At 42.9% G+C, this 24,457-nt stretch overlaps 1 protein-coding gene across 2 annotated transcripts in view; it reads right to left on the reverse strand.

Moving 5' to 3' along the window:
* Positions 1-24,457, reverse strand: part of CYFIP1 (cytoplasmic FMR1 interacting protein 1) — a 167,343-nt gene that overhangs the window by 85,377 nt on the left and 57,509 nt on the right. The window contains exons 15-22 of one of the 2 annotated variants that reach the window (XM_019524180.1): positions 20,654-20,801; positions 18,283-18,430; positions 16,488-16,644; positions 9,823-9,919; positions 9,355-9,431; positions 9,138-9,246; positions 8,416-8,535; positions 1,625-1,824 (exon numbers count right to left, since the gene is read on the reverse strand). In XM_019524180.1, the coding sequence (XP_019379725.1) occupies positions 1,625-1,824; positions 8,416-8,535; positions 9,138-9,246; positions 9,355-9,431; positions 9,823-9,919; positions 16,488-16,644; positions 18,283-18,430; positions 20,654-20,801 (1,056 nt within the window). Of the gene's footprint in view, positions 1-1,624; positions 1,825-8,415; positions 8,536-9,137; positions 9,247-9,354; positions 9,432-9,822; positions 9,920-16,487; positions 16,645-17,829; positions 17,984-18,282; positions 18,431-20,653; positions 20,802-24,457 lie in introns of both variants that reach the window. The other variant, XM_019524179.1, reaches the window with a different exon arrangement.

Below are 24,457 nucleotides of genomic sequence, written 5' to 3' on the forward strand. Positions count from 1 at the left end.
CATTCCTTCCTATGACTAGTAATTCAATACCATCTTACCATCATTTCATGGTCAGCAGGTTTCTCATTGTATTTCACTCACGGGGATAATAACACTGCCACAACCACAAATTGATAAATAAATGCAATACGTTCAATTCAAACAAACAAACAAAACAAAACCGAGTGTGAAGTGTCCTCAACAGGACTCAAGTATCTTGTAATTCACATCTTGCCCTTCCACCCTGCACTCCGCCATTCTGCTTATTAAAGTATGGGCAGCAGCAACGAGGACCTATAGAACAAGTCTGCCATGATACAAGAAAATTATAGCGTGCATTACCCTAAGCACAAGTGAATGAGCAACAGAAGCTATGTTCAACAGAAACAAGTGTGCAAATCTACTGCTAGGCTCCATATGAATTATAGTTTCTCTAAAGGATGCAGTTTTGATTGCTGGGAATTCTGCAATGCTATAACAACCAGTTTTGTAGCAAAAAATAGTAACAACAGAAAGAGCGCCTTTATACTTGAAAGCACTGTACTGCAGTCAACTAGAAAATAGTACTTTCCCTCCTGGCTAAAGGCAAAAACATACAACTGATAAAACATGCGCCAACATAGCCAAATATAAAGAAAAGTATATTTTGCTGCACATCATTTTGCTGCACAAGCACTGAATTTTGTGTCAACCCAGTAATCCATCCTGCTCCTCAAAGCAGAACCAAAGGGAAATCATTTTCCTTACCCTTGAAGAGGTTTTACTACAGAATTTTGTTTACAAAATTTATCGTTGACATATCATTTGAACTGTTTTTAGATAATTCTTATTCTAAACTACAGCAGTGGTACTCAACTTTCAGCCTCCCAGGCCATGTCACTGAGCCCAAAGGCCTCCCTATAGGTCTGAAAATTTGTCAGCAGGAGGAGCATTGGCAACTCCCCTGCTGCCAAATTTCCAGATCCAGTGTGCAGGGTTGGGCCAGCATGTAGTCAGACCCACTGCAGCTAGGCCAGCACACCAGATCTGGCTTGAACTGGCACACCACCATTCACCCAGCCCACAGGGCCATAAAAGCTGAGAGCCCCTGCTCTAGAGAACATTTTAGATAACACCTTAAAAACCAAAAAAAAAAAAAGGACAGAATTAGGACGTTGGAGGTTAGGTTCTACTGTGACAGAGAAGAAAAGCATAACAGAGATGCACATGAATCCCAACATAAGAAAGCTAAGGTATTTGAATTGGTGTATTTCCTTTTACACAGATAAGGTACCAGAAAATGTATATGAAGAGAATGGAGGCCTTTTCCTCCAGCATTTACTCTGAAAGATGTTAGGATGGTGAGAGATGAATTGTCACAGACGTCACTTGCATTCAATCTTCTCTCTTACTGTGAACAATCCTAACCATTCACATTTTGTACAAACTAATTGCAACAGTAATGCAAATTCAGTATTAGGATTGTATTTGAGTATAAATTTTTTTAAAAAGGTTGTTTCTTTTTGTTTTGTTTTTAAGACACTGCCAAAAACAGACTGGTATCAGTCCGTGTTTAACACTGGAGTACAAAACCCTACTGTATGCTTCATCCTGCTGATACAACTGGACTCCCCAAAACAATTCATTCAAAGGCCACAATGCTAACCTGTTAGTGGACCCATTGTAGCAGTAGTTTGGAAGGAAATCATAGTTGAGTTCCCAGAAGACATGAAGAGTGATTCTTCCATAGGGAGCCGACACATTGTGATTGGCTTCTCTGAACATGGCATCAAAGCTGTCCAAGGTCATGTATCTACTCAGTAGTTTATGCGTCATTTTGTTGATCTCTATCAAGCCATCTAGCTCCTGAGAAAATTTAAGACAAGAAAGTAGGGAGGAGAAAGGTGAGGCACATGTTAAATATGGCCAAAAAAAACAACTCGACACACACCCAGAGAATAAGCTAAATGATAAAGCAGAAGATTGGGAAGATTCAATTACAAGACAATCTCTTTCCTCAGAAGCAACACATTTCCAGTGAACAATTTACCTGGGATTTTTCTCTATCCTGATGAATGGATATATGGCCAAGTCTAAGCTAGCTGCCTGAAATAGGTGTTACTACAGAGCTTGGATTCGAGGCAGCAGGCAGTGAAACTGGTCTGCATTGAGTAACAGGTTTTTTTTCCAGATTGAAAAGGACTGAGGGCCAACACATGACCATAGACCAGTGTAACTTACACTGGTATACAGTTAGTCTCCACTTCATGAAAGGTAACTGTACCCTGCAGTGACTTACACCAGTGTGTGTGTGGCCACTTCACTTTAATCCTAAAGTCAAATTACTCCAGAATAAATCTTATGCGTGTTCAGCCCCTTCCCTCTCATTCCCCCAAGTCTGCAATTCTAAAGGTAAACTGTTAGTTTGGGAAGAGCCAGAATATCTAAGAGTAGTTTATGTTTGTTTGCCTTTTTTTTTTTAAACTCAAATATGCTATGGAAAAAGCCATGAGATGCTGAGTCTGTTTCAAGTCTGTTTATTTTCCAGGTCGATATTTCAGAAGCACTCATTATTGGATTACTAATGTTTCCATTTCATGAAGTCTACAGTAAAATTTCCGTCATCCTCAATGGGAGCTGAATTAGGTTAAACACAAATTAGGTTAAACATGTGCATCAAGGCTACTCTGACATGCTGTAATTACAGCGCAGACTTGATTAATCCAGCAGACCCCAACATCATGTGTATCCACATCACCATACTGAAACATGGCGGCAGTGGTGGTGGGGCTTTAACTACAGCTGTCTCCCCACCTCCCGGAGAATGTGTATAAATGGCAAAAGCCTCTACCGAGCAAACAGTGTGATAAATTTTCCCAGAGAATGAGTTAAATATTTTTTTTTTTTACTAAGCAGTTTCTTCTACCTTCTTATAACAACTGTATATAACATTAGGCACTGCCAGAGTTGATATAACAAGTCTCAGACTGTAGACACTTCCTTCACAACATCTGATAAAGTAAGCCCTCTGCTATGATAGCTGATGTTATACAACTCTGATTTAGTCAGTCTATATGGTGCAAACCTACACTGGTTTCTGTCACATAAGACAGTTTATAGTATAGTTCTGTAACCACACCAGCCTAACCACAGTGCAAAACATTTTCTTAGAATGTGACAGGCAACCACATACTGAAAGGTAGACAATATAACAGACATGCACATTCATCTTTTTGTGCCTCAAGTTATCCATCACAATGCCTTCCTAACATTCCTTATAGACGCCAATTTTTAGTACAGGGGCTTTACCACAAAACAGCTCAACCTTTAAAATAGTCGAAGGTTAGCTTTAAAATGAGTAAAAAGTTGTTTTTCAGGTCAGGTCCACTGGTTGAATCAACACGTGAAATTAATTTGATGCAATAAACTCTAGTACAGTTTGTGCCAGAATTTATTGCTCCCAGGTACAGCATTTACATGTATGCTCGGGACCACAGCCCATTGAGCTGGGGTGGCACAGCCCCAGCTGGCAGAGGACCTGGGGGGTCAGCCTGCCAGCCTAGAGCTGCTCCACCCCAGCTCAATATACTGCGGAGGGGCTGGCTGGGGAACAAGGGTACTACAGGGCTGCCTGCCATCTAGCCCTGCACTACACTGCAACACCCTTGTGTCCCAGCCAGCCCTGGTCACCGTTTACACGCGTGTTCCGGCACAGTAAATAACTCCACTGCAGAACGGTACTTGTGTTGGGTTGAGTTAATTAGTTTATTCCAATCTAATAGCACCACTCGTGTAGACAATGATGTTTTACTTCAGAGCCAATTAGGCAATTCCACAATAGGCATCTCACGTACATGCACCCACTGTTAACAAAATGTCTCATTTTATTTGGAAAAAATAATTAGTTTTTAGCTGAGAGCCGTTTATACCAAAGTATAAGCATATTGCTAAAAAAAAATAAAAAAAAAAAAAATACACACAGTCCTGTATATCATACTTATCTCATAGGAAGGAGTGGCAGCGTGTTCAGTCTCTGAATATTTTCTGTTCCTCTACGCTAGAATAAAACTTCATACTACATAAAAACTGCATTAAATGAACATCAAGGTTGCTAAATTAAGTATTCAAAAGGAAGGAAGTGCCAACCTCCTCTCTCACTCTTCTCAAGTCTAAGTTTGTGGTCCTGCCAGTTCCAATCTACTACTTTGCCTCAGCCCTGGTCTTGTTTTTGTCCCCTTCTGCATGAGAATTAGACCACTTTCTCCTCTACCCTGCTTGGCTGCTAGCAGGAAATTGTTGAGAGCAGAGGAGAAACGGACACTCTGTTCACAGTTCCAGTCCCTGACCCTACCCCATCTCAAAGCAGCTGGGCATACCTGTTACAAAAAAGGTTTGCCTTTGTCCCTTCACTCCTATGCTAGAACACATTCAATAGTTCAGCATGGCTGGGGGATACAAAGCAGTCAGATTTAAGAGCCATGCAGGAAGGAAGTATGTTTAAGTCATTTTCTGTGGAGGGTACACAGAAAACCTCAGTCAACAGATAGTTGAACATGTGAGTCTTTAAAGCAACAAAGCCTGGGTATGACAACCTGAACTACAATTTTTCGAAGACTTATAACTTGATAGAATTTGGGTAGATTTTTGCAAGGACAGGAGCAGCCACATCACACCCAAAAGCTATCCCATCAAATTTCATATTCCTTCTCTACAGAATGAGAGTACCAGCAGTGTTCAAAAAAAGTTTGCCATAATTTAAGCACAAGCACAACAATTAATTCGTCCCACTTTTCAAAGTAGCAGAATCACTTGGGATGGAAGAAAGGAAGAAAAAAATCAACCAGAGGCAGACTTGGAGAGTTTGGTCTGGGGTTTTACAATTAAAGCTTAGCAAAATTATAGATAACTGAAAAATAGAATCGTAACAGGTCACTGCTGCAAACCCTTAATAATGGACACTACCCATCAGACTTGTCTAAAATTCTGCAACTTGAAGCTGATGAATGAGCTTTAGAAATCACTGCAAGGTATTTTCTGGATCACTGTGCTTAAGATTCAGGCTCCAACCTGAAGAGGTCATAAGCTGCTGACACTCTCCAGCAGCCTCTTTCACATCTTCCTGGACTTGAGCTGTGTTTAGATGAATGAATGCAGATTTTTCTGCCTCAAGACACAGAGCTTGTAAAAACAACTTGCTGATCTTTTTTAAACATTCCTGAGTTGAGAATATCAGAATCTATAGAATATCAGAATGTACAAAAAAAGATCAAACTGAGCTCAATTTGTTCCGTGAACTAAGTTATTCTTCTACCAGAGAGAACAAAAAGAACAAACAAGACTGCTTTGTATTTTTTTCTCAGAAAGGCAGGAATTGTCATAGCATATTACATCAAGGCCTCATTTAACTTGGAGTCTTGTTTTCAGCCAGTGACTAAGGCCAAATGTTTCAGATGAAGATATCAATCTCTAAAATACATAATTATGAAATAATGTCTTGATAGTAGACATTTCTAACTGCTAGAATTAGAAACCAGCCTATACCATGAAGCAACAAAGCTTTGTAGTATTGCATAGCGTAACTAATGAAAATAGTTACATTATCTATAGGAATCATCTCTTTTTTAAGTTGCTCACCTCAGCAATATCTTCCAGAAATGAACTCTGCAGGTTGTGCTATGCCAAAGCATATTTTATTAGTTTTAAAACTGACTGGCTTTCAATTTCTGGTATTTCTTTTGTGATTTTATTGTAAGAGGATAAAAAGAAGTATAACTTCTCTTGTCTGAATCATTATTTTGTATGCCTCTCATTGCCCATGTTTTTTTAGGCATACAACTTATACAATCTTTTCTTTTATGGGAGAGTGTCCATGTTTCATAACGTGCATTATTGCCCAGCACTAAATAGTTTCAATTTCAGCTGTATTTCTGATGTCATCATAACTCTCTTTGATTTGGAGATGACCCAGTCAAGGCCAATCAGTTTAGCAATTTTAGGATGAACAAAACCGAACACAGAACTCCAAGCAACTCTTTTTCATGAAAGCGTCTCTCTCCTACCCTTCCACTTTACAATACAGGGAAGAAAGATCATAGTGACCTTCTCTTTCAGCTGTGTTTTCAGTTGAGTTGAAATAAACACGGCTGATTGTGTCTGTTAATTCCACGTTTATCTGTCAAATTTATGTTGTCAATGGAGTTCTGGGAATAGAGTTTCTTCATTAAAATTTTAATCAGGAAGCTAACTAAAAATGACACAGTGGTATTGCACATATGTGCTCCCTGTGTGGGCATGAGTCAGATCCTATTACTTTACTGACAAAAACAAGTTTTTCCTATTGACAGCACTACAGAACCAACCTGCCTAGCAAGAGAACTAGTTACCTCTGTTCTGCTTCATGCATCCAGAAAGACTGCCTGCTGAATTCAGATTCTGGATCGTTTGACTTGGGTCTGCAATTACGCATGAAGTGTAGCACAGCTGCTCAGACGAAAGATGGCATTTCAAACTCACATCCTTAGAAAAACCTTGTTTCCTATCCATCTTTTCACAGCTTGAGAGCAACATCCAAGCACTAAAGAATCTGCTATTTATTTCCAGCCCTCCCAAGACTACTCTTCAACATGAGATGCTCTCTTTTGGTCAAGAAAAGTGAAACACAGCTTCCTCCATCACAGGTTAGTTCTCCACAGGATATGACCACGTCACCTTTCCTCTAAGGGAGAAGAAGGCGGGTTTCCCTCTTCATCGCTGCCTCTAAAGCATACCTCCATCTCCTCAGCATATGAAAAGTCATTCAAACACTGTAAACAACAACATGATGGTATACTACTATGTTTGACCAAGACTGTGTTACATGTTTTGCCCCAACAGCTATCTTGGTTAAGAGTCTGGAGGCAATAAATAAATAAATCCTAACACTCCCAACCAAGGAAACTCTGCCAGCAACAATCCCCCACTGCTTCTCACATAGACACAGGTTTTCACAATGAGAGTCCTTCCTTAGTACAGCTGATATTATTCATTCAGTTGACTTAGCTGTGCTGCAAAATAACTCCATCTGCCAGGATAAGCTGCCTTTCCAATACGGGATTGTGCTGGTATTGCTACCTGGTAAAGACTAGGGACAGAAGTTGCATATAAACCGGTTTAAGTGAGCAGAAACTGGTTTAAACCTGTAACAGAACATAAGTTCAGTGCACATAAACCAGTTTCAAAATGGCTGAAACTGGTTTAAAGACAAACCTGGTTGAACATAATATCAGACTTAACTGATTTGGGTCAAACCGGTTTATGGAACTTCTGTCCCAGGCCCCTTCCTGGTTCAAGTTAAATCACCCCCCATGCTTTCCAGCCCTGGGCTGGGCTGTGCTCTCTGCTCCAGAGAGCAGGGCTGGCTCCATCCCTCTTCTCTCTAGCTGAAGCAATGACAGCTGGCTGACAAGGGGGTGGAAAGGGCAAGCCCAGCTGGGGCTGCAGCCCAGTCTGCATGACAGGAGTGGGGGGGAGGGGGGGAGACTTCCCCTCCTCCCTCCGCAGCAAACCCCAGCTGGGGTCTGGGACCAGGGAGGGGGCATTAAACACCCCTTCCCCTGCTCAAACTTACTGCTAGCTACAACTGTGGACTACAAATCCCAGAGGCACCTGGAAGGAAGAGGAAGTGATGAGCAATCTTGCAGAGTCCTGCTGCTATGATTTTGGACTGCAAATCCCAGAGACCTCAGGGGCAGCAGGAAGAGGAAGCTAACACACAGCCCTTGCTGGCTACATGCCAGAGAGCCATGCTGTAGTGCTCCCTGTCTTCTAGTCTGAGGCATTGCAGGTTTGTGGCTATAGCTGTATCAAAGGTAAACGTCTCTTCACTTACGATTCAATTTAATCGATGCAGTTTAGACTAACCTGCTAAGACTGAATCAATTCAGCCTCAGGCTTTTTGACTGTCTGCACTTGCCTTGGCAGTGTTAAAGACTTGTCCAGGTCTAACTACTGATTTACCTTCCATAAACTAGGGAATTTATACCTCCACAAGAGGGGAGTGAAGAGAAATACCTTTCCTTGGAAACAAGCTATTTTTAGGTCAGTCTTCCTAAACTGTTCTGTGCTTATGCTCATTTAAACTCATCTTTGGGACAAAACAGTTATGATGATTAGTGATTCAACACTCCCACTTCTTCAATAAAAGTGTGAGAGCAAATAACACCAATAGCCAAACCAAAGACCATCTGCTATAAGTTAAAAATAAATTATTTGGTATAAACCTTTAGAAACCTTTTCAGTCTTCATTTTGCATCATAACACAATAAAAAATTGGTGCCAGTGAATGTAAATTAAGTGCAAGAACCATGATTGTTTACAAATTCCTTTTAAGCCATTCCCTACATAAAAAGCAATAATAGAGAAATACTGGCATCAAACTTTCAACAAATGTTTTAAGAGACAGCTGCAGAGAATACTTACTACAATGGAAGTTAAGTCCTCACTTTCAAATCGTCCAATTGCCAGCTCCAATGACTTATACATGGCTGCTGAAATCCGCTGAGTGATTAGGCGGTTGAGGTCTATTGACCTACCAAGAAGCTGAAGAAGAAACAACCCCCAAAACTGTATCAGCTCAGACTGCGATGCATCTCTAAAACTGAGACTAATGGTATAAATTTAAGTGATTTCCCCCAAACTAATTTTTGTTTGTTAACAGATGAAATAAGCTGTAGGTATACATGATACTTGCACACACACATGTAGCATGCAGAAAAAATATAAATCCATTGTGTACCCTAGTTACTGGCACCTTACATCATCACAGGAGTCATAATAATATTTGGTACTTTTAAATCCAAATCAAATGTTGAGCTAGATAACTGAGTTTCCACTGAGTTCCAGAAGTTTCCATATTTATTTGTGATTTATTTCAACTGACTCCATCATGTAAGTAATATGACAATACTACCGTGTACCATATTTGTGTGTGTGCATGTGTGCAGATGCACATGTGTTTTACTAGAAATATTTACACTATAACAGGATTTTGCTGCTTTGCTGTGAATTTACTTCTTGAAGTGATTAAAAACACTCACAGACATCAAACAGAGCATGAAGATGTCAGGCAAGTAATAAGATACTGGTACATCAGGAACATTAAAAACCATTAATTACAGTGCAGCAGTTCCAGTTTTACGCACCTGAACATGTCTCTGTTTCAGCAGGGTTTCATATCTGTTGGACGATGGCAAGTGAATTGATGCCCCCTGATTCTTGCACTCTGAGCGTAATCGCTTATCCAGAAGCAGACTATTACGGAGAGGGGAAAAAACACCAATATTTTATAGTACATTACACAGCCAGCTACAGTCAAAATATACAAATTAAAAAAAAAAATACAGCTATCACACTACCTACCCTCCTGCTATAATTTTGTAGTATGCAAATATCTGGTCCGCCAGCTTGTAGACAAATTGGTCAAAACACAAGTTTACCTGAAAAAAGATTAGAGATCTTAATTATATTTAAACAAAAGAGAGGTGACTTGCCCCCAGCTCTCATTACTCAAAATAAATACAAATAAAGTTAAAAAACTGTCAGGTCTGTTCACATCCTTTTTGTGGCAGTGCTGATGTCAAAATATGTTCGCTTTATGAAAGGATAAAGAGCATTTAGTGTTCTATTAACTGGCCCTCTCTCTGCAAGGAGGGCACCTCCTCTCTCATTCTCGAGGTGTCTTTGCCATGGCTCAGCACTTTTGTTTTTGTATTTTCTTCATCTGCTTTGAAGATGTAACTATTGTTCCATTAATGTTACGTCACCTATAACATCAGCCTTCCCACCAGGACACAAACCACTTTTTTCCAAATGATCAGATTAACTTACCTCTGCCTCAATTTCATCATACAGGAACTGCTTCTTAAATTTAGTTAATGCATAATGAGCACTATCATTGTAAAGATCCAAAGAATAGAGAACATACCTGAATGGAAAAAAAATACGGAAAAAGGTTACTTTCTTCAAGTTTCTAGATGTCTTCAAGAAGCTGTAGTCAGAGGAGATCCCACTTCAAAGTACACATAATCCCATAATCCCCATGCATACAAGAAAAGGGTTTGCTGTTGTTTAACAATCATGCCTATCATGTCCATTGGGGCCATCATGTGCCCTGTACCTCCTAAAGTCCTGCACAAGGGCAAGAAAAGCAGAGCAAACAGAATGCCACCACAGTCCCTTCATCTGTCAAAGTATGTTAGCTGAATAACACGAGAAGTAGGAATGGAAGGACAGGTCATGGGATCCACACGGAGAACAGCAGCTCTAAAACTACTGTTACCATAAAGCAACTGTTTCTTCTTCAAATATATGTCAGTACAGATCCCACTATAAGAGATGGGCAAGAAATTTCTCTGCAGGTTGGCAGAAATTAGTTTAAAGTTCTACCAGTCGAACAGTATATGTAGCACTTCTCTCAACATCTCTGGAAAGCACCTGATAATGTTTCGCTGCTTATTTAGACTGTAGGCTGAATGGCGCCTGTGTTTGCAGGAGACCTCTGACTGGCTCCAGAATGCCCTCATTGGTGAACGGAGAGCTCCTGACAGAAGACATCATGATCAAGGCACCAAGGAGTTTATTCAGTCTTTTCTGTATGACCATCCAGTGTCTGCAACACAGGTTAGAAGACACTGAAATATTTTAAAACTCCTCAAACATAAGAGCACAGGCTGGTTCATCTACAATAAGGGCGATTCTTTTGGTGGAAACTGGTTCCCTTGTTCTGCTGATATAGTTCCTGGGTGCAGTACCAGCCTCTGGCTCTGGCAATTTCACAGGGAAAACAAATCTCCTCCTCCTCTTCTTCATCAGCTTACTGGATCAATGTCTGTGTGATGCTCTTCACCTGTGCCAGTACTGGCAATACTGGCTCACTTAATCCTGCTCCAGTAGCGGAGGACTTGGACAGGCTGTCCTTGGAGGAGTAACGTCTTTCGTCTTCTTTCTACAGGGTGGTTCCTCTCTTTTTGGAGTTACGCCTGGCCTTTGCTTGGCCCTTGTTTTTAACTTGGTCAGCAAAGCAATGCCAAGAGTTCATGTACTCATGCACCAGCACTTCTGACACCTTCCATGTTCATTCCCCACTGAGTTCTGATAGATTGCTTAAGCAAGTAAAGTTTTACTTATGTGTTTCTTAACTTACAAGTCATTTGCAAAAATGATTCAGAGATTCAATGCTTTTCAGGGATATGGTTCTCCCACAGACAAAAGAGGCATTGGCTATCCCTGTCATTCAGCTGGCTGAGCCCACTGCAGGTCACGCAAGGCTTCAACAAATTCAGCATCTGGAGGCCACCAGGTGAGACATTTCTTCAAAAGATTAAATTTAGAAATTGAACTCAAAAGCCGCATCCTGACAAGTGCAGCCGTGAGGAACGTGGCACTGCAGACATGTCTACAGCGGCACGTAGCACAAGATGGGAGCACAGTGGAATCCACACTCAAGTATGCTTGGAGAATACTTGCAGTTTGTAAAATGTTTTGTGAACATGACAGCAAAAAAGAAATGATCATTAAAAAATTGCAATTCTTTGTAATTCAGCCCACCTGAGAAGATCAGTATAGAAGAAAAACAAGTCTACTACACTGCCACAAAAAATCTAACTCCCAAATGCCACCAAAGGAATGAACCTTACAAGAAGATTTGACAAACACCCAGTGGACAAGTTTGACCTAGCTTACAAATCTGACACAGTTAACAAGCTCCCCTGCCCCTTATGTTAGAAACCGAGATTACACATAAACTAGTTTAAGTGATGCGAAACTGGTTTAAACCTTTAACAGAACCAAATTTCAGTATACATAAACCAGTTTCAAAATGGCTGACACTAGTCCGAGATAAGCCTGGTTGAATGTAGTATGAGACTTAACTGACTGCGGTCAAACCAGTTCATGGAACTTCTGTCCCAGACCCCTGCCTGGTTTAAGTTAAACCCCCAGCATCCCAGCATGCTCTGCAGCCCTGGGCAGGGCAGGGGGAATGAGCAGATGCCAGCCTCCTTAAGGTGAAGGAGGCAGGGAAGAGATTTATTCCCCGCTCCCTCCTGTGTCCCACCAGCATGGACCACAGCTGGGGTCTGCCAGGCACAGGCGCAGAGGCCTGTGTCAGGATCTGCACCCCTTCACTGCTGTAGGGCCAAGTGCATGGCCAGGCACCAGCTGACATGGCCCCCTGAGGCAAAGGGGGCAGGGAGGTAGTTTATTCCTCCCCTACCCCGGGGACCCCAGCCAGGGTCTGCCTGGCTGAGGCAGAGCAACGCCTGTAAGGCATTCCCCTCCCCCCGTCACCACGGGAGCAGCAGAGGGCATGGCCAGCCCCAGCAGTAGCCTCAAGTGAACTGGCCAGGGAGGGAGTTTAATTCCCCGCTCCCTGTCCCACCAGCACGGACCTGAGCCAGGGTCTGCATGGTGCTCTACCCTCATTGCTGCAGTCGGAGGGGCAGAGGCATGGACAGATGCCAGCTGGCATGGCCCCCTGAGAGAAAGGGGGCAGGGAGGAGGTTTATTCCCCCCTACGCCCTCTCTGCACCTGGGGGACCCCAGTCGGGTCTCCCAGCCCCGACCACCACCTCTGCCGATCACGCCTTGCATGGGACAAGTAGCAGAATAAGGCCCCTCCCTGCCTCCTTTGCCGGAGGCCAGAGGGAGGGCGGAAATAAATCCCCTTCCTGCCCCCTTCACCTAAAGGGGCCCTGCCGGCCAGCCTCTGCCATGGCCCTGCTGCTGGAACATCAAGTGGGGAGTGACTCTGACAGGGCAGCAGCCCCTGTGATGGTGTCCCAGGAGTTCAAGTCTCTTCCCAGCAGGGGGGCTGTGCTGCAGGTGGGAGCAGGGCAGACAGAGCTGCCACAGACTGCATGGGGCAAGCGGTGGCAGCATGCTGGGGGGGGGGGGTTGGAGGAGCTATGGCCATCCCCTAAGCCCCAGTGCCCCACACAGTCTGCAGCAGCTCTGCCTACCCCACTCTCACCCAGAGCGCAGCCTCCCCACTGGGAAGAGGCTTGCACTCCTGGGACACTACCACAGGGGCTGCTGCCCCAGGAGGATCGTTCCCCCTTCACCACTCCAGCAGCAGGGTCAGGGGCATGGCCAGAGGCTGGCTGGCATGCCCCCCTTAAGCAAAGGAGACAGGGAGGGGGTTTATTTCTCCCCTCCCTACAGCATCTGGTGATAGGAGCAGGGAGGGGGCTTTTTCTGCTGCTTGTTCCATGCAGGGAGTGATCAGCAGAGATTCACAATAAACAAAAAATCGTGTTTCATGGATCATGTTTTCCGTGATTTTTTTTTTTTTTTTTTTTTTAAATCACAAATTCTCCAATAAAAATCCCAAAATCCATGGTTAAAATTAAATGCCCCCTACAGCCATGCTGTTGTCCCTCGCTCCCTCCCACAGCCCCGCTTGTGCCCCTTGCTCCCCATCCACAGCCCCGCTGAAGGGGGCCCCCAGCTGCCAGGGCTATGGGGCCAGGGACCCAGGTCCACAGCCCCCTGCCCTCAACAGAAGGCAGTGGCTGCTACAGTAGGAGCCAGCTCCCCCCGCCCTGTGCCTGCTACAGGCTCGGGCGGGGCCAGCTCCCAGTGGCAGTGTGCACTCCTGGGGGGTAGCAGGGACCCACGCCCCCACCCCCAATCTGTGTAGGGGGTGGGGGCAGGGCAGATGTGCACTGTCCCATGCACGCAGAGAAAGTGTGGCCAGGGCAGCACAGAGCTTGCAGCGGCAGGCAGCTTTTGTGCGTGGCCCCACTGTGCCCTGCTGCGCCAGTCACACGCTGTGCTCTGGAGAGCCTGGGGGAGGGCAGCAGAGCAGGGAGCACAGCGTTTGTCATCCAGGGTTTGCAGCTGGCCGGGCACTCTGGCTGAGAGGGGGTTTGCAGCCTGCCTGCTCCCGGCCAGAGTGCTCGGCCAGCTGCAAAACCCTCCTCCCAGCCGGAGTGCTCAGCTGGGGAGAGCCCAAGCTGGCTGGGGGCTGAGGGAGCTGGGAGGTTTGCAGCCAGCCAAGCACTCTGGCCAGGTGTGGGGAGGCTGCAAAACCTCTCCCAGCCACAGTGCCTGGCTAGCTGCAAACCTCCCCGCTCCTTCAGCCCCTAGCCAGCTTCCCCCCCAACCCAGATCCACAACCCCCAAGCCCCACTTACCTTCAGCAAGAAGAGCAAGCCTGAAGCAGCCCCTGGTAAGTGTGAGTGTTGGGCCCTGCCCTTCCCCCTTCCCTTCACCTCCCAGCAGGGTTGAGGGTTTCCCTGCCCCTTTTGCAAAAAGCTCTTGTAGGCTGGAACTCAGCCAGCCTGCAGAGCTCTTTGCAAAAGGGGGAAAATCAATGGGTTTCTCTTCCAAAAGGGGAAATTTGTGTTTTCTCTGATAAAAATGGGAAATCTGTGGTTTTCTCTGTTTTTCCATGGAAAACCAGGATCCCTGGTGATCAGTAAAAGTGGCGGTCAGAGCTAGCAAACCCTGGCTGCAGCCTCCCAGGAGTAGAGGGGGCAGAGGGGAAAATAAACTCCCTCCCTGCCCCCTTTGTCTCAGGGGGCCACGCTAGCTGGCATCTGGCCACACCCCTGCAGCAATGAGGGTAGAGCACCATGCAGACCCTGGCTCAGGTCCATGCTGCTGGGACAGGGAAGGGAGGATTAAACCCCCTTCCTGGCCAGTTCACTTGAGGCTACTGCTGGGGTTGGCCAAGCCCTCCCCCCAACTCCCAACCCAGCTTCCCTGCAGCCAAGGGCATGCTGTAGCCCCCACCCCCACCCCCGGCTTCTGGCCTGAGTCACTTTAGGCGTGTGCCTGCATTTCCCCAAGTCAAAAGTGAATGTCAGGCTCCAGATTTTTGAACATCTGTCCCTAGCCTTATAGTCTATAGTCCAAGTGGTCCCAGGTGAACTTTCCAACAGTAAAGCAAATATAAACCAATGCACTATACCCCCTTGTTTCTGTAGCAAGCAGAAAACCTGAACAAATGCTCCAAGAGTTTGTTATTTTTCTGGCCTCCATTCTTTTCATCAGGGTTGAGACCTCCACAGTCCAGAGATGGGATTTCAAACAGGGATTTTCCAAAAGAACCCAAAGGTATTAGCTGCCATATGGCTAAGGCTACAGTACTTAGAAGCTACTGGCCTCAAAAACATCAAAATTACCCATTTCATTGTTATTCACTTTAGCAGAAGGTGTGGGAAGCTGGACTGAGTGAAACCCATGTGGAATGATTTGGGTTTTAATGCAGAGGGAAAAAAGGAGATGCAAGAAATCTGGGAAAGAGAAAAGTAAAGGACAAGAAATAGCTACTGTGCTTCAGATGCGTTTTCCCACTGTGCAATGATATGACAGGGAGGTATTTAAAGATTAGAAAAGAACAAAGTTTAGCTAATTGCATAAGGATCACATCTGCTTCTTTATGAAAACTTCCTATTGATACAAGAACCTGTGGATTGTTGTCCTAAGATCTTTAACAGTGGTACACACTTTAAAAAGTTATTTTAATCTCTCCATAAAATATCTGACATCCATGATTTAAATCTGGAGAGACAGTGCATCAGCAGAACAACTTAGTTGAATGTCTTCATGCTTTTTACAGGAAATAGTTTAAAAATCTGGTATTTAAAACAAACAAACAAGCAAGAAAATAAGAGAACCCAGATTTTGTTCCTTCAGATTTAAATAACAGCTGGAAAATGCACTATCAGCCAAGTCCCAGAGTTTGTTTCTTCACAGACATTTACCAGAATATTCTCCACGTTCTTTTTAATAAGCACAAGAATTAAGATGGATGGAGTGGAAGACCAGTCACAGTATGTCCACACAACATGAACTTTCATAGGACTTAACCTGAAGATCCATAAGAAGCAAGTAAATAGGAAATCTCAGAAATAAAAATAAACATGAAATATTACAATCAGGTCTGTCTCAAGAGTAGACAGAAATAATAACAGTAATAGTACTTAATCATTTCAGTTTCTTTTACCTTACACATAGGCTTTGGATGCTGAAAAATATAATGATTCAATTCACTTCTGTTTCTTTGATGACCCTGTATTGACAGGATTCCTACACATCCATCTCAAGACTTAGTACACAGAGTACAATTTGAATCACTACATTTTCTTCTGATGGTCTTGTCCTATCTCATAAATATCCTTTCATGTCTATTTTACTTCCATATAGCTTAAGTCCTGTTGCCTTTGGAGTTAAACTACTGACTTCAAAGAATATCAACTTGCAGCCATAAGTTTGGGTGGCCAGCAAAGCAACACTTAAGAGTTCATCTCAGAATGAGTTTAGCCTGCCTGTCTCTCAAAGGACTGATATCATTGAGCCCTTGGGAACTTGCATGCACAAAGGCATGCCAAGATAAAAGAGCAGGCATCTAGGAAAGAAAAGCTCTTCAAACATAAATCTTTATCACACTTCCTCAGCATTAGCTTGAGGACACCTGTTAAGGCAAGGAGTTGGTAACAGAATGATATTTACAATCATTTCAGTGAAGGAGTGCAGATAAGACTTACTCCATCATTGATGCCTCTTTGGTCTCCAGAATATGGTCAGTCAGAATCCAAGGCATTGACATTTCAATAGGGAACTGGATTCTTCTGCCCATGGTCAACTCTAAGAAGAACTCTCTGAACCACAACTGGGACAGGTCACAGCACTGCTGCAGAGTTTCTTTCAGAATAAGTGACACAACATTATTATAGTTCTCATATGAAAGACATTTGTAAAATGATAAAACTGTGATGCTGATGATGCAATGTGAAACTAAGAAGCAGGTAAGGTACAAGCTAAGGTAAGCCAAATGCACAAATCAATTTCAGATGTAAAGCCAGTGAGGTTTTTAAATAGCTCTCAACATACAAATACACCCAGAGTGAGCCACTAACACCCCAAGTGTTTTACTACACAAAATATTGCCATTGTGGGCCAGCGGCAAAACCACATGATGCCCCTCTCCACTAAACAAGTGATTTTATTCCCAACCCCGTCAGAGTGCTTTAAAAATGGCCTTCAGTTCATGGTAGGACAGTCAGAAAAGGCAGGCAAGATTGTGTTGTAACAATCATCACCATTTCAACCATCAGATTAAGCAGCAGGATTTACTTGCCCTTTTGACCTTCACTGATTAGGAGAGCAGGGAACAAGACACAAATAAGGGAGGGACTGGAACTTGGAAGAACTCCAAGGGCACCCTGTAAAGGAGGTCAGAAGATTTCTTCTGCATCTCCATGAAAAGTACACAAAATAGGCAATATTTGCAAAAGACTAGAGGACCAAACCAAAGATGAACATTTTTCTAAGCAAACACAATGCTGTTTATGGAAAGCATTAGTACTAGAATTAGCAAGCCTTCCTCCTCTGAGAGCCAGCGGATCCAGTAACAAAATGAAGATGCAAGACAATACAACGTGGTGATGACAAAAACTAGATACATTCAGTGTCAGTAGGTGAATCCACGAGGATAATATGTTTCCGATTACAAGTGACTGAACACAGAGGGGCTACTAAACTGATACTAAATTTAGTATGATTTGGTTACTCTCCCCTAGAAAAAAAAATAATTTCTTGAATTTTGGCTATTTATACAGGCTTGATGCTTATGTCCCTTATTATATAAAAAAAGAGGCATCAGTAAAAAAAACTAAAACACAAACAAACACAACATTAAGCACAACACATATGGCCAGGCAAAACTCGGCTGAACACTTCCTTTGTATGGTTTCAAAGTTCTGACAGGCCAATGTTTTATGAGGACAAAGAAAAGTTCCTTGGTCTAGGCAATCGGAAACATTTTCCAGGTTGTGTTAAAGGTGTTAGGACATGCTAGGCTGGACACTGATCATCTACATATCTTACCACTGAAATTTATCAAATGAGTGTAGAAGAAAGACTCGCGATGAAATTTTTCTATGTCCAATATGGTGGGCCCCTCAAGGCTACTTCTCAAGGTTTTCTTGGAACCACTTTTGTCAGCAATGAGGGACTCTAACATAGTTCTCACCATGTAAAGCTGTATCATTAAAGGAAAAATACGTGGCGGAGGGGGGGAAAAAAAAGGGAAAATACACACGGTACATTAGTCAAGTAACACTGAGAAATACTAATCAGAAAGTGACTGCTCCACTGTAAACTGAAACCATCGGGACAAAAGCAGTGCCTTTCTCCTGAAGGAGAAAGGAGACTGTTATAGTCCAACCCAATTCAAATGCCTAACCAAGTTAAGGAAGTCTCCAGTAATATGCAGAAATAGACAATTTGCAGTGGAACAGTTCACACACCACAAAATTAAAATAATAAGCAATGTCTTACCACCAAAGTTTAAAAGAGGTGGATAGATGTACGACTGCCTCAGAAACTTGTTTGCCACATGCAATAGCTTTTCCATTCCCAGAGACTTGAGCTGCTTCAACAGCTCAGCAGAGTTTAAGGACTCTGTCATAGTGCGAAACATGTAGAGCTAAAAACCAACAGACAGGGAGAGGCAGGGGAGAGAGAATCCATTAATAAAAAACATGTGAGTAAATAAGGAAAGGGAAATAGAAGCAGATAAAAATGTGCATTAGTATGTTAAAAATTAAAAGCAATATAGTAAGCATGGTGAGGGAAACATTCACTTCTTAAGTAAGCAGGCATGTATCTTCATATGACCAAGTCATTTTGTGAGCATCATATCTGAAGCTCATTAAAAGCCAATGAAAAAGACTTCCACTGATTTTTAATAAGTATTGAATCTGGACCTACTTGATTACCTTCTTTATCAAAAGATTTTACTAAGATTTCTCAGTGCAATTAATACAGCACATTATTAATTTGAAATTACATAACATTGACATAGCTGTCACCTAATAGTTAATATAAACTGTTTCCCTCTTCAGCCAAAAAAGGGTTAGGTCCAAGAATAGAGAAAGGATAGAAGAAAGCATTTTAAATCAGTTTGCAACAGACAGTTAAACAAAGTCCTTAAACATAAATGAAAGTAAGAGAAAAAATATTGGTGGCAATATACGAAACCAAATTATTATTAGAACAAACAGGGTGATCTGATTAAACAAAATTTTCACCAAACACCTTTCAGAACATTTTTTTTCTAAACCCATTTAATCATCCATAAATAATAGTGAAGTATTACCTACATAGGATGTTAGGAATTACTATGGCTTTATTTATAAATCACAACTCCCCCCATTTTACCTGCCAAAATGCTCAGAGTTCAATCAACTATAAGTGTGCAACCAGAAAAACCAACAAATATTCTCAAAACAGAGAAAGAGTGGAATCCCATACAGAAAGGAAGAAGAGGCAAGTTTCTATACATGGGGCTTTAGTGTTTCCTGCAAAGAATATCTGAAAATACTGCTTAAGATTAGAGAGGGCAAACATGAGATCAATTTCAAGGGGAATTTCCATACACCATAAGGCAAAGACTACAAAATTAAGGGATAAAGGTAGAAACAAAAGTAATCCAAGTGCACAACATCCATCAGACAAAGCACAAGGATAGAAGGCAAACATATAGCACGTCCTATAGATTGGGACCCACCCAATTCGTAAAGTTGCCAACCCTCCTGGATTGGCCGGGAGTCTACCGGAATCGGCATCGATCTCCCAGTGACTACTGAAAGCAACCAGGGAGACTGACATTGTGAATGGGTCGAACAGTACAATTAATGACATTACATCATGCTGGGGAAAAAAAAATAAATCTCCAAGAATAGCTTCAGCCAGAGTTGGCAACCCTGCCAATTTGCAATTTTGCAAAAATCATGAGATCAGGCATTGCCCATAAAATAAAATAAAAATAAAAAACAATTAAAAATAAAAATAAAATTGCTGGCTCCCAGTGGGGAGCTGGGACAAAGGTGAGCAGCCAAGATGGCGGCCGCCCCTACCCCTTGCCGCTGATTGAATGAAGAGACTACCCATCACACAGCTCCACCTGTCTTGGCCAATCAGCGGTGAAGGGCAGGGCTGCATGACAAGCAGCCCTCTTGGCCAATCAGCAGTGAAAGTTGGGGCCACTATGAAAACAGCAGCCTGCCCCACAATCTGTGTGTGAAATCGGATGCCTGCCTCCTGGATTTTCCTAGTTTCATAGTTTCTAGGGTCGGAAGGGACCTGAGCAGATCATCTAGTCCGACCCCTGCCATGGCAGGAAGAGCACTGGGGTCAAACGACCCCAGTAAGGTGGTCATCCAACCTCCTCTTAAAAACCCCCAGGGTGGGAGCCTGCACCACCTCACTTGGGAGCTGGTTTTGGCAGGTCCCTACCTATAGATTGACTGGATTTAAAGAAAACAAGGGCAATTTAGTTTGGAAGGACGGGAAACAAGCTGAGAAAGAAAAAAAGGAAAAAAAGGGAGGCATAGATTTAATGTATGAGCATTTCTCTGGAATAAGCTGAACTTATGGAAGTGTAACACCTTGGGAAAGAATTACCAGAGAAGAAAATACCTAGACCACCCCAGAAAGAGAATTTGGCATAATCTAAAATTTATAATGCTTTAAATTGCTTTATATTTAGATATGTATAAAACTGAAATTTTGGAACAATCTAAAATCCATTCCAGATTTGGAAAGGGCTCAACAGTTAAAAAAAAACAAAACAAAACAAAACAAAAAACAATACCTGTTACCATGACCCAAGCACCATAATCACCACAGAGAAAACACATGGAAATACCTGGGTACTAGAGGGTCCAACTGCTCGCCTTGGAACTTTGATGTCAAAACCACTTTTGGGGTCTTTTTCTCCTCTTAATGCTGGGTCATTAAATGGCTCGTGTCCTGCTTCCCAGTCACAAACTGTCTTTCTAATGGCCTGAAGAACACTAAAAGCACAATCCAAAATACTTTAGTATTCAGAAAAATGTAAATGCAAGCTTCACAACCACATGAAATTAGATCTCCAAAAGGGGCTATATTTTAGCAAATATTCTTCCAAGTGATACTTCAAGAGTACCATATTTAATCAAGTACAATACGAGGTCTCCACCTCCCCCATCCCTTCCCCTGCAATCAGCATGGGGAAAAAAGCCCCTCAATTATATCTGCAAACAAGGACACCGTATTAAATATATTGTCTATCATTGAACTGAAGCCAAAAGCAGTATATGATCAGTAATGGAAACCAACCATTAAGCTGATTAAATACAGCCAACACTAGGTGTGTCCACACATACAATTAGTGCACATGAATAAACTCTGGAGCTTATTGCTACATAGTTTTGTGCTCCCAGGCACGCCATTTGAACATGTGCCCAAGAGCAACAAATTTTGGAGCAATTAGTTCCAGAGTTTATTCATGCGCAGCAGATGGAGCCTGGTCAGAGAAGCTGACTAGGCTGGCAGGGGACCCTGGGAGTCAGCCTGTCAGCCCAGGGCTTCTCCAACCAAGCTCAATATGCTGCAGAGGGACTGGCTGGGACACAAGAGTATTTCAGCACAGGACCAGCCGGCAGGAAGCCCCAACACTGAAGCATCCTCATGCCCCAGCCAGCCAGTCAGTGACTGCATGTGTGCTGCTGCACATGAAAATGCTCCACAATAGGATAGTACTTATATTTGCACACAATACCCTGCTGTTTCATGTGCCCTCAAAGAGCCACAGGTGTAGAGGCTGAGACATTTACTCCACAGTTAATTAGTCAATTGCACAGTAAGTGTCTCGTATAGGTGTACCCACTGAGCATGACTATAAAACACACGACCTATGCTGGGCAAATATGCTGATGGATAAGTTAGTGCAGCCCAGTTGAATAAGATGTATGCTAGTGCCCACTGAGCACTGCCCCCCACAACACTGACTCATTCAAGTCATAATGAGCCACTATATTTTATACATTTTTACTTCACTCCCTCAGCTGAGCTGTGCCATTCTTTTCCATTTCCAATGATTCCTGTTTCTTCACTAACCTCAAATGTCTCACAAACACCACCAAATGGAGGCCCAACCTTCACCAAGAATCTCTGTCACCTCAGCCTCCCTCAGCCTGTTGCATGTGATTAATGTGGCACCACCTTCCATGAGGTGGAGCCAGACCCAGGTTGTCCTGAACCTCATCTCCAAATAAATTTTTGGAGGATCCCAGGACTCATGACAGAAATGCCTGGTTCCAATCATGAGCAGACCATTATCATCACATGGATCCTCTGCGTGGGATATCTGGAATACACATATATACTGAGAAATGATGAGCTGTAGGGTCACCATGACTTGAAATACTGTTGGGACCCAACCTAACTATATGGTAAGTTGCAAGTCTCTTGGTTTTGGACTAATATCATGCATAGTAGGTGCATCTACACATGCGTTTTACTGCAGAGTAGACTAATTATCTCTGCAGTAAAGCATCACTATCTACACATGCACTGGTATTAAGGCTCAGTAAATTCATTAGCTCCATCATAAGATAGTACTGTCCACAGCAGTACTCTCTTACAGCGGAGTAATTTGTTGTGCTGAAACACATGTGGAGATTGTGATGGTCTCGCTGGGGCACAAGGGTGCTAAAGGGCTGGGTCTGCCTGCTAACTGCCCCCCACTTCAGCACCCACATGCCCCAGGCAGCCCCTCCACCACCTGACACTACCACCCACAGCCCAGGGCTCACCCCCCATACTCCTGCCAGCCTGGCATTACTTTGTCCTGACTCAAAGTGCTGCTGTCCTGGGCACATGTGTAGGTGCTCAGCCCAGGAGCAGTGTACTCTGGCATAAACTATGCCAGAGTTTATTTTTTCACCTCAGTTGCATAGGTACACGCACCCAGTGTGTATTATGTATACACAGGTACAAATGTGATGCTTAAAAGTGTGTTTCTAGAGTACCTGTGCTAAAACTTGCAGCAATTTCAAAAAAGGTAAACTGCATTAGTTCCAGATGAACTAAGTCTATGGGTACTATATCCAAATTGCTGCAGCTGTGTTTATGTCAAAGTCAGTGTTTTCAGATTTCCTCCTCAGTTTTACGTGCTCAGGGAGAGCAGGTTCTCACAATAAGGAAGGGGTGAAGAGGCTGCAGGGGGAAGAAGTTGGGAGGAGCAGAGGGCAAAGGGACTACCTAATGCCCCAGGTTTATTTTCTCTGCTGTAGCAGTGGAAGAACTACAAATTCAAGGCATACCTCCAATGACTGATTAGATTCTATACCTGGAAAACAAATTTATAAATTTTCCATATACAGAGTCTAATTACTGGGGGGGTCGTCATCTATTCAGGGTTGTCTTTATTAGAGTAAATACAATATTTAGCTTTTGTCACTGATAGCTAAGTTTGGCAATATACAGAGAGATAAATAATTTAGGGCATCATAATTCACTAACATGGAGGCAAACATAAAACAGCATTCAATGATATTTACCGTTGAATAAAGCAGGTCTGAGGAATAAACAGATAATATCAGAGAAAGCTCCCGTTTTCAAATATTTTAGTAAGGATTACAGTAAGTTAATGATATATTTTAAATTGTCAAAATCCAAAGAGAACAAGATTCTTTTGGAATGTAATGAGCATTTGAAAAAAACAACACAAAAACCCCACATGTGAAAGGTTGGAAATACAACCCGCCAAATTCAAAAAGTTCATCAGTCCTAACACCATGAATACTATGTATTGAAATGGACTGCAATCACTTGTTACAAGACTTCTAAACATTGCATAGAATACACAGTGATCAAATGAACTTCACCTCCCACATTCAGACATATAGGAAAATGTTACTTTCAGGGCTCAAGAAAAACATTCTTGCATACCTAGAAGATCTCAGATGGCAAGTTAAATATATTCATTTCATTTATTTAAAAAAGCCACCGCAACACACAGTAAAACAATCTATTTGCAAAACTACAGATTTGGAATAATTGGAAGGTTTCTACCATGCCTTGTATTTTTTGTGGAAAATGGAAGAATTTGGCATTAACATGACCAACCAGTCAACAGTGTTCACCTACAAGGTTCTTCAGCAACAGGGTAAATCAAAAGTATGGGTCACGAGTCAACACAACAGTTGGATGCATTAAAACAAGGTCAGAAATGGAACTAGTGGCTTCCAGGGAAAAGAAGACTGGGTAAGTGGTGAATAAGGTCAGCAGGCTAAGGCATCATAAAAAGCTGAGGAATAAGTTTACAACAGGATGCCATTTGGGCTGGGGAGCAGAGGACAATACTGAAGTGCTAAGAACAGAGTGAACTACTACAAAATGAAGTACTGAAATCATCAGTGAGACTGCCACCAGTCTCTCTAAAATAAAAAGGAAGGACACTGAAAACAATTAGTGGTATTGGTAGCATTACACTTCATTACCTCTTCTGGTTGTCTGACTTTAAATTAGCAGTCAGCAATGTTCCCTCTAAGGTGTAGCGGTCCATGAGTGTCCCGTGAGTGTGCTGCTGCAGTCCATTCCCAAATTGGTCCCACCTCCCCCTTTTGGCGTGCACCGCTTCGGTCTGCCCCGCAACTGGTTCCCCCTCCTTGAGGTCAGTAGGTAG

Source organism: Gavialis gangeticus, unplaced genomic scaffold, assembly GCF_001723915.1.
Source record: "Gavialis gangeticus isolate Ggan-Ray unplaced genomic scaffold, GavGan_comp1, whole genome shotgun sequence".
NCBI lineage: Eukaryota > Metazoa > Chordata > Crocodylia > Gavialidae > Gavialis > Gavialis gangeticus.